Source organism: Hemibagrus wyckioides, linkage group LG02 (assembly GCF_019097595.1).
Source record: "Hemibagrus wyckioides isolate EC202008001 linkage group LG02, SWU_Hwy_1.0, whole genome shotgun sequence".
In the NCBI taxonomy this organism is placed as follows: Eukaryota; Metazoa; Chordata; class Actinopteri; order Siluriformes; family Bagridae; genus Hemibagrus; species Hemibagrus wyckioides.
In genome coordinates this window covers 21,229,445-21,239,778 of record NC_080711.1, presented here as the reverse complement: position 1 = coordinate 21,239,778, position 10,334 = coordinate 21,229,445, and the positions used below count along the sequence as shown (strand labels likewise).

The 10,334-nt window shown below is 37.3% G+C and overlaps 1 gene segment (V, D, J or C); it reads right to left on the bottom strand.

Moving 5' to 3' along the window:
• Nucleotides 1-646: 646 nt before the first annotated feature.
• Nucleotides 647-7,853, bottom strand: LOC131363050 (Ig heavy chain V region PJ14-like). The segment is given in 2 exon segments: nucleotides 647-963; nucleotides 7,704-7,853. Coding segments are annotated over 2 exon segments (417 nt in total).
• Between the last annotated feature and the right edge of the window lie 2,481 nt (nucleotides 7,854-10,334).

Genomic DNA, 10,334 nt, shown 5'->3' with positions numbered 1-10,334 from the left:
TAAATCTTAACAAAAAGTATAATGTTCAAATATTTCTAAAGTGTGTGCAGGTTAATTATACATTATACAGTTCAAGACCAAAGGTTGAGTAAACTTTTTCAGGTGAATTGTCAGTAAAAATGGAACATAATTTGCACAACTGTTCAAATGTTTAGAATTTTTAAACATTTTTCCTTCCATTTTTGTATGTAATCATTTATTATTTCATTACGGAGGTTATTATACATAATGGAAAATAAAATGGATGTGTGTGCTGGTCTGGGAAAACTCATCAGATGCAGGTGAAGGACAATTTTGGAGGTAAAAAACTCCACAGTGTGAAGAAACCATGCATGAAAATGTGTGTAAGATGCGAATTCAACAAACAGTCAGTCTGTCTGCTAGATTTGTAAAATCTTGCAATAAGTGTCATTTCCTCGCACACAGGTGAATGTCAGATATTGATAGCTGTGCATCAAAGTGAAATGAACATGAGCCTAATCAATTCAATGTAATCAGAAACCGACTGTCAAATTGTTCATGAGGCTCCGGTGCTGTAGTCAGAACTGGTATCATTATTATATATTTTTTAATGAAGGAGGATGTTGGGAGCTAGCACTGTTTCAGTTTACTTGGAGTTTTTGTACAGGGATGTTGTTTATTTGTCTCACTGTGGTTCACGAGCGCAGTAATACACAGCTGTGTCTTCAGTCTGCATGTTCTGTCCTGTTAATGTCACTGTGCTGCTGGACGTGTCTCTGGAAACCTGAAACCTGCTTTTCAGTTTCTCACTGTAGTAAGTGTTACCGCTACCACATATCACTCCGACCCACTCCAGAGTTTTTCCTGCAGGTTGTCGTATCCAGTTTGTACAGTAGTTGCTATCAGTTAATGAATATCCAGACACTTTACAGGTCAGAGTCAGTGACTGACCAGGAGTTAATACTGTGGATCCGGTCTGGATCAGCTCAACACAGTGAACACCTGTTAAAGAAAAGTTATTTTAATGATGTAAAAACAAAAAACTTTAAGGAACCAAAATTGTATTAAAAGTCAAATGTAAAAACACTTACAGTGTACGGCTGCCAGCAGCAGCAGCAGTAGGGATGTAGAGATCATGGTGTGTGTTGAAGCAGAAGAAGTAAAAGCTCTTTGTCTTCATTGCTTAAATATATAACAGGGAAGGACATTTGCATAGAGACACTCCTTATCTTAGGGACAAAATGGGATGGATTCCTCTACACGTGAAAATCTCCCCTTCTCATGAACGTCTCTAATCTGTGATTATAAATCTATAAAATTTGGAACATTAAGAGACCTTCTTAGGTCTCTGAATTTATGTGAAGAGAACACACTCTTCATATGAGCATATTCACAGAGCCGGATTCACTGAAAATCCTCACATCCCCGTTCCTCTTAACCAATGGCATGACAGGCATGGCCCATTCACTGCATAACACTGGGGGGATGACCCACAGCTCCAAGAGTTCATTCATAATACATGAAAATAATAATAATTATCAGTCATATGTATGCTGCAATGTAGATAATTACATTAACACAGAAATTATTCTCATGTCTACAAATTTCCAGGTTTCTGTGTTAAAATAACAGTGTGAATAACTCCTTCCATATTTGACTCTCACATGGTGAAATATTGCAGTGTTTTCTGAACAGCATGAACTACATTTAACATTATAATCAAACCGTTCAATAGAACATGATGTTCATTCTGGTATAGTCTGCACTCTAGAGGCTTTAACTGATGAATCCAGAGAGAAATAGCTGAGAAGATTCTAGATCAGGTGTTTTTAAATTCTGAAGAAGAATTGTAATCTCTAGTGAGCAGAAGGCAAAGCTGAAATCTAATATCTATCAACAACTCAACAGTGAAACTATTCTCTATACTTCATGTTCTTTATTATTCAAAAGTTTAAATTGATCTTCTTTGAGAAATTGAATCAGCAGCAGTGTTAGGTAAGTTACTACAAAAAAAGTTATTAATTACTAATTACACCATCAATGCTGTATTTAAAATGTGTTTCTAATTACTCTGTCTGAAAAGTAATTTAATTACTCAATAAGTAATTTAACTCATTATTAATTACTTCCTAAAATCCCTATAAACCTTGACTGGTAGCCTGCAATCATTTTTTTAGCTCACCTTTGGACATTTTCTACACTCCTGATGTAAAATCAAGTTTTGCCTGCTTAACATTTGTACTGTCGATGAACATGGATCACTCAAAAGTGTTTGTCGATGCTGCCTTGTCAAGTGCTTCAGTAAATTACTCGTGGTATTGTCAGGGGCCGATAGTTTTTTTCACCAGGACATAACTTACATTTCACGTTAATGTTCTTGTCTACCTGGGCCAAAAAAGAGAAGTAATTGGAATAGTTCCATTTGGAATAGTTCCAAAACAGCCACTTGCTCCTGCTACTAAGTAATGCATTACACCCAACAGTGATCAAGATCAGTGATCTTCATTAAAATTGCCCCTAGGTGTGAATGAGTGTGTGAATTTGTAACATGTCCAGGTAATACGCTCAGTGTTCCTGGGATGGACTCTGGATCCAGCACTCTGACCCGAATAAAACACTTCCTAAAGATGAACAAGTGACTGAATACATTATAGTGATTATTGTCTTGTGATATTAAATGATTATATTTTTATTCCTAACAAATAGACCTCACATATCCTCAACCCTCATCCTGAACACCGGCATCCCACAAGGCTGCGTGCTGAGCCCACTGCTCTACTCCCTGTTTACCCATGACTGTGTTCCATGGCATAACTCCAACATCATCAAATATGCAGATGATACCACAGTTATTGGCCAAATCAGCAACATTGAGGAATCGGCCTACAGGGAGGAGATCCAAAGCCTGTCAGCATGGTGTTCCATGAACAACCTCACCCTCAATGCCAAGAATACCAAAGAGCTCATTGCGGACTTCCGGACATCTAACAGCAGCAGACACTCACCTATCTACACCAACGGGTCTGAAGTAGAGCATGTCTCCAGCTTTCAGTTCCTGGGCGTCCACATCTCTGAAGATCTGGCGTATGAGAAACCACCTGGAGTTTGAGATGAAATAATACGGACGTATTGAGCAGGAAGTGTTGACATGCTGGGTGAAGAGTGAGAAATGACATCGAACAGAACTGGGAAATGGTCCAAAAAGCATGAATCACCCACATCCCTGATAGTGTTATGTTAGGGTTATATCCAGATACATTTTTTATCTGTTTTTATTTAATGTTTCTGTAGCGTTTTAGGTCATGTGACTCTTCCAGCAAACTTTAAGTAATTTTCCACGGGAACTGACTATACTTATTTTAATTATATTTTTGTTTGTTTGTGTATATTGCTGTTGATGTCATTATAATATTGTGGGTAATTGTATTTTTGTTTTAAAATAATACATTGAGTTTTATATTTGAGTGATGTCATTTCTGCGGTGTAATTGTTTAGTTAATTCTCGCCCTCGCTCAGAACAGCTTTGGAAATGAGCGAGGCAGGTATGTTGCAAATGGGTTCTGTAGTAAAGTGACTAAGTGACTATGTGACTAAGTCACATAATGTGCTTAATTGTTGCTAGTTGTATATTTGGAGTTTAGTGTTAATGAGCTGTATAAGTTCCGCTCCAGTTGCCGCAGGTATATTTGTCGCAACCTGACAGATGTAACGGCAGATCCGTGACAGTGTGAAAGTCCCCAGGTGGCTCTGTCCACAGCTGTCTCCTGGTCACAGGCTGTCCACACAAATCCATCCACAGCATCCACAGTGAGCACCACCAAGCGACGAGACTCAGACCAGGGGTAGAGCCAGTGGTCACACTGGAACTTGGAGCTCGGGAGTGGGGCATATACCTCGACAGAGACAGACAGAAAGAAGTCTCGGGTACCTTTGGTTATCATTAAAACAAAGATGTAGTACTGAGTGACCCTCAGCTCCATCATCAAGCTCTTTGATTCAGTCGTGTGACACAAACTTCTGGTGAGCAAGAGGCTGATTTTTTATATAGCAGGGTGAATTTGCATAAACATCCTTCAGCTGTTAGCTTTCATAGTTTCATGAATCCTTATTGAAAACAAGCAACCTGCTGCCCCCTACAGATGATTTTTATATTTAGGAGTTTGTAGTAGAGATGCTGCAGAATGCATGTTACATTGATAATGAGTGATAGTCTCATACAGAATATAGTTTGTGTATTCACTTTTTTTAAACTTTATTTGTTGAGCTCTGCCGCCTCCTTCAGTTGTTTCAATTACTGCACCTCACACTGTGAGAACAGACTGTATTATTATTGAATCAACTCATTAAACACTGATTCCAACTTTTTGTTTATAATCCTGTAAAATGAAGGGATTAATAATAGTTCAGAATCAACATTCTTTCAGTAATGTTTTATTTTTTATTTAAAAATGTGTTTGTGCGACTGATTTAAAACACTACCAACGATTCTGACTTCATTCCAGTGGAAGAAAGTGAAAGTGTGACTGAGATGATTTATTAGTTGCATTGAGAGGATGTGTGTAACATGTCTCATAAGGTTTTTGTAAGAGGAATCCACTATTCTGTCTCACTGTGGTTCACGAGCGCAGTAATACACAGCTGTGTCTTCAGTCTGCATGTTCTGTCCTCCAATTGTTATTGTGTTAGTAGAAGTGTCTCTGGAGATGCTGAACTTATTTTTCAGTTTGTCACTGTAATCTGTACCCCCACCAGTATAGATTATTCCAATCCACTCCAGAGCTTTTCCTGCAGGTTGTCGGATCCAAACTGTATCATCGCTCGTAACTGAATATGAAACCTTGCAGTGGATGGAGAGACTCTGGCCTGGCTGGACTGTCATGGAAGCAGGCTGAGTCAGTTCCTTTATTTATTTGTCACATATACATTACAGCACAGTGAAATTCTTTCTTCGCATATCCCATCCTTGGAGGTTGGGGTCAGAGCGCAGGGTCAGCCATGATATGGCGCCCCTGGAGCAGAGAGGGTTAAGGGCCTTGCTCAAGGGCCCAACAGTGGCAACTTGGCGGTGCTGGAACCCCTGATCTTCCGGTCAATGACCCAGAGCCTTAACCACTTGAGCCACCACTGGCCATGTACATCTGTGGAGGAAAACAAATGTATTTAAATCATGAGGAGGAGATTCATCTGATGGAGGATATGTGGGTTTATAATAGAATAGAAGCTTCTTTATCAAATTCTTAAATTTCCTTTTCAAAAAACTCAGAGTCTCAGTGAAATAGGCAACAAGGAATAAATATTTAATACATCAAAATAATTGTTATGTATGCTTGAGGATCCAGTCAAATACAGTATCAAGCACTCAGATACAGTATCAGTGGTAAAATAGTAAATCTAGCGGTTTTCCAATCAGTTAAATCAAAAGTAATCAATTGAGAAATCAATATTAATCTCAATGATTATGGTACTGAGCTCAATTTCCTAGCTTTATGAACAACAGCTTCCATAGTTATCTGGCTGTGACAATGTGAATTTATGCAATATATATATTACATATATTCAGAGAATAAAAAAATATTACATCAGGATAAATGTCCAGACAATGTGAGCTTCTCATGTGACTAGAGCAAGTATGTGTTTTTGTACTGATGTCTAAGGGGAAGTATCACTGTGTGTCACGAGCGCAGTAATAAACTGCAGTGTCTTCTGTCCTCATGCTGTTCATCTGCAGATACACCTGCTTCTTACTGTTGTCTCTGGAGATGGTGAAGCGGCCCTGAACTGCACTGGAGTAATATTTCCTATCACTATCACCCTCGATAATTGCAACAAATTCCAGTCCTTTTCCAGGCGCCTGTCTGATCCAAGCCATCCAGTAGCTACTAATATCTAATCCAGAGGCTGTGCAGGTCAGTTTATGAGACTGATCAGGTTTGATGATCACTGGATCAGACTCGGTCAGTGTCTGACTGCAGGAATCTGCAAGAACACACAAAGATAATTGTTGAAGTTATAAAAGAAAGTATGAAAAATCGATAAAATGTTTTTCTCTATAAAATAAATAATAATACTAACAGTGAACAAACACTGCCAAAGAAAAGTAACTCAAAACACTCCCTAGTCCCATCTCAAAGAATTAAAATGATTCCTGCTGCTGTAAATGAACACAAACTGCTGGTATGTTGTTGGGCTGAAGGTTTCAGCATAAATGGTTCAAATACAGGATTTCATTTGCATGACACGCCCACTAGAGATATAAAAACATTCACAGAGGAACAGCTGAGATGAGAAAAAGCTTCCTGTAAGACTCTGGGTGTGTTTCATGCTGTCAGGTTCATCACTGCTCTTTACTCATTAGATCTCATGTCTTTTTAGTCCATCACTGTGTATCACTGTAACACCCAGAAGAACATTCTGGTCTGTTCAGAAACTCATTTTTCATCTGTTTGTCTAATGGAAACTGAATTTTATTAAATATATAATTCAGGTCACAAATCATTACCGACTCATTCAGTCAGGAGCTCATGTCAACAACTTGTCTGTTGTTAAATCTTTGTGGATGATGGAATAATTTAAAGCATCTGCTATCTGTTTTCTCCTGTCTTTTTTATGAAACAACAAGGAGCAAAGCCCTTCAACCAGAAGACTTTGAGTAGATTTATCGAACATGTCCTAGCCTTCAATGTCTCACATAAACGCAAAAATATAAACTGTAAACATTTCACTGTATGAATTAATCTACTCAGGGATAAAAGATGATAGAATGTATTTTTTTATTCTGTTTTTCTAAAATGCTACATATCCGGTATAAATCTCAGGTAATACATAACACAAATAAATAAATTAAAATTAAATTACTATTGTATTAAATATTTTATTTAAAAAATAAATTAGATACGAGTGATAGTGAATGAGTCTCATACAGAATACAGTTTGTGGATTCACTTTTTTCACTTTATTTGTTAAACTCTGCTGCCTCCTTCAGTTGTTTCAATTATTGCACCTCACACTGTGAGAACAGACTGTGTGTTAAACACAACACACTGCTGGAAACATGCTGTATTATTCCTGAATCCACTCAGTAAACACTGATTCAACTGTTGGTTAAAAATCCTGTAAATGAAGGGATTAATAATAGTTCAGAATAAACACTCTTTCATTAATGTTTTATTTTTTATTTAAAAATGACTTTGTGTGACTGTGTTTTAAAACACTGCAAACTATTATGACTTTATTACAATAGAAGAAAGTGAAAGTGTGACTGAGATGATTTATTAGTTGCATTGAGAGGATGTGTGTAACATGTCTCATAAGGTTTTTGTAAGAGGAATCCACTATTCTGTCTCACTGTGGTTCACGAGCGCAGTAATACACAGCTGTGTCTTCAGTCTGCATGTTCTGTCCTCCAATTGTTATTGTGTTAGTAGAAGTGTCTCTGGAGATGCTGAACTTATTTTTCAGTTTGTCACTGTAATCTGTATCCCCATCACTATCGATGAGTCCAATCCACTCCAGAGCTTTTCCTGCAGGTTGTCGGATCCAAGCTGTACCATAGCTTGTAACTGAATATGAAACCTTGCAGTGGATGGAGAGACTCTGGCCTGGCTGGACTGTCATGGAAGCAGGCTGAGTCAGTTCCTCACCATGTACATCTGTGGAGGAAAACACATGGTGATATCTCACACAATATCTGCTGCACCTTTATTCTTCATCTAGTAAATGAATGAATTTGATAAAGCACTCACAAGAAGCAGCTGCCAGCAGGAGCAGTAGAGATGTAGAGAACATGGTGTGTGTTGTTTGTACTGGAGTCTTCTCTGTTCTCCAAAGTTTAACAGACACCATCACATCATATAAATAGAGTGAGATCCAGCTCTGACGCTTGGATTTGCTTATCTGCTGATGATGGGAGGAGAATGTATCTGAAATGTATTTAAAGCATCAGGAGGAGATTCATCTGATGGAGGATATGTCGGTTTATAGTGGGGAGAAAAATTCTTATAAAGAAGACTTTTTTATAAACCTGCCTCAAAACAAGATTTTATATTTGGAACATTTTCTTCTTCCCACAATCTTCATGCTTTTTTATATATCCATCCATTATATGCTTTCAATCTGTATATAATGTGATTAGGATTTGACAACTTTGACAATTATTTTCTATGATTGATGATACTGGGATCATGATAATAGAAAAAAATCTACCTCTCTGAAATCATGAAAAAATGCCCTCACACTTCTCACATTTTTAATTTAAACAATATGTGAGAAAGTGTGAGAGCATTACACATGATCACACATTCTAATTTGTCAAGGTGATTATTGTTAGCCAAAGACACTACACTAGATAAAGTTCTGGATAGTGATATGACTATAATAGTGTTCATGATGTGGAGCAATATTACAGATAAAATATTATGGTTTTAAATCAACATGTTCTGTCCTGTTAATGTCACTGTGCTGCTGGACGTGTCTCTGGAAACCTGAAACCTGCTTTTCAGTTTCTCACTGTAGTAAGTGTTACCATCATAACATATCTCTCCGATCCACTCCAGAGTTTTTCCTGCAGGTTGTCGTATGTGTGATAGATAGATAGATAGATAGATAGATAGATAGATAGATAGATAGATAGATAGATAGATAGATAGATAGATAGATAGATAGATAGATAGATAGATAGATAGATAGATAGATAGATAGATAGATAGATAGATAGATAGATAGATAGATAGATAGATAGATATTCAGCAGCAATAGAGACAGTAACATGAAGACAGGTTGTAGACTGCACACTGTATATCTTACATATAGTCAGTATACACAGGGTAATGTGATAACTGACCAGAAGTTACTAGTGCAATGCTAAGAACAAAAACTACAGCAATATAAGAAACATATAAATAAAGCATATAAATCACAGTTTAAAAGGGCATGTGTAACATGTCCAGGCTGTACACTCAGTGTTCCTGAAATGGACTCTGGATCCAGCACTCTGACCCGAATAACACACTTCCTAAAAGATGAACGAGTGACTGAATACATTATCATGATTATTGTCTCATGATATTAAGCAATTATATTTAAGCAATGGATTAAGTGGATTAAGCAATATTTTTATTTACAGTATATATATATCCTTACACCTCTAATTCCAGTAGTTTTGGTTCTCTATTCATGAGAACACAGACATTTGTTCTCTTGCGGACTCCTGAACACATAAAACCTGCAGATGGAGAAATTTAGCTGCAATTTATTTAGTCATTTAGAGAACCAGAAAATGAACATTGTTGAAGCCAAACTTACAGTATAAAAGTACAGATATAATGGGTGATCAGAAATGGTATCACTTGGTCTTTAGAGAGTCTGAATGCTGCAGAACAAAAAGACATCCTTTGCACATCCTTTTAACCAACAGACTCAGGTCTGTACTTTGGACATCCACAGGCTGGTTTTGGAGGAGCTGAGGATGAAAACGCTGTCACATTTTTACAGTTCATCAGTTCAGCTTAGTGGCTGTGTTTAATAACTGGTGTACATGCAAGCAAGAGTTGAGAGTTCTTGTAACTTAGTCATTTGCATCACTTTAATAATGGATATTAATTATTAATAAGCACAAAGTATTTTATTTAATAAATGAATGAATGAATAACCTCAGAATGTTTTGTTGAATACTTTTTCATTCCACATGGGAATGCTTAATATAAAAGATCCAATTTGCTCAGATTTTTTAAGGCACCTTCTGCAGGCACTGTTTTTCTAAAAACAAATGATTTTTCTATACCTTAACTAGAAAGCATACTAATTTTTTCCCCCCAAAGGCCCCTACATTACATTTTTTCACTTTTATTAAAGAGAACATACAGCATTGTCACCAGGGAAATTTTACTAAACTAAACTGTGTTCTTGTAATTACGTCTCATTTAATTCATTCTATTGATTGTAATGTTACAGATGACGATACTAATCAATTCAATTCAAGAGCTTTATTGTCATATGTACTGGTACAATGAAATTCTTACTTTGTGGTGATAAAGTGTCCGTGTAAAGTCTAGTGTTTAAATTGTCCATGATTATCCGTTATGAGTGCATGATGGTTCAGCAGGTAAAGTGCAGAGTGCCACTGAACAGACTGAACTGACCCTGATGATACAGGTGGAAGTGGCAGTGGGTTTGGACTATTTATCAATCTAATGGTCTGGTGATATAAACTGTTCTGGAGTCTGGATGTTCTGGCCGCAGTGCTCCGGTACCACTTGCTAGACTTCATTAAGGTGAGGAAATTGTGGATGGGATGGGTGGTGTCCTTGATGATGTTTCAAGCCCATTTCCTTTTATTGTAGATGTCATGCAGTGAGGGGTGATCTGTCCCTGGGATT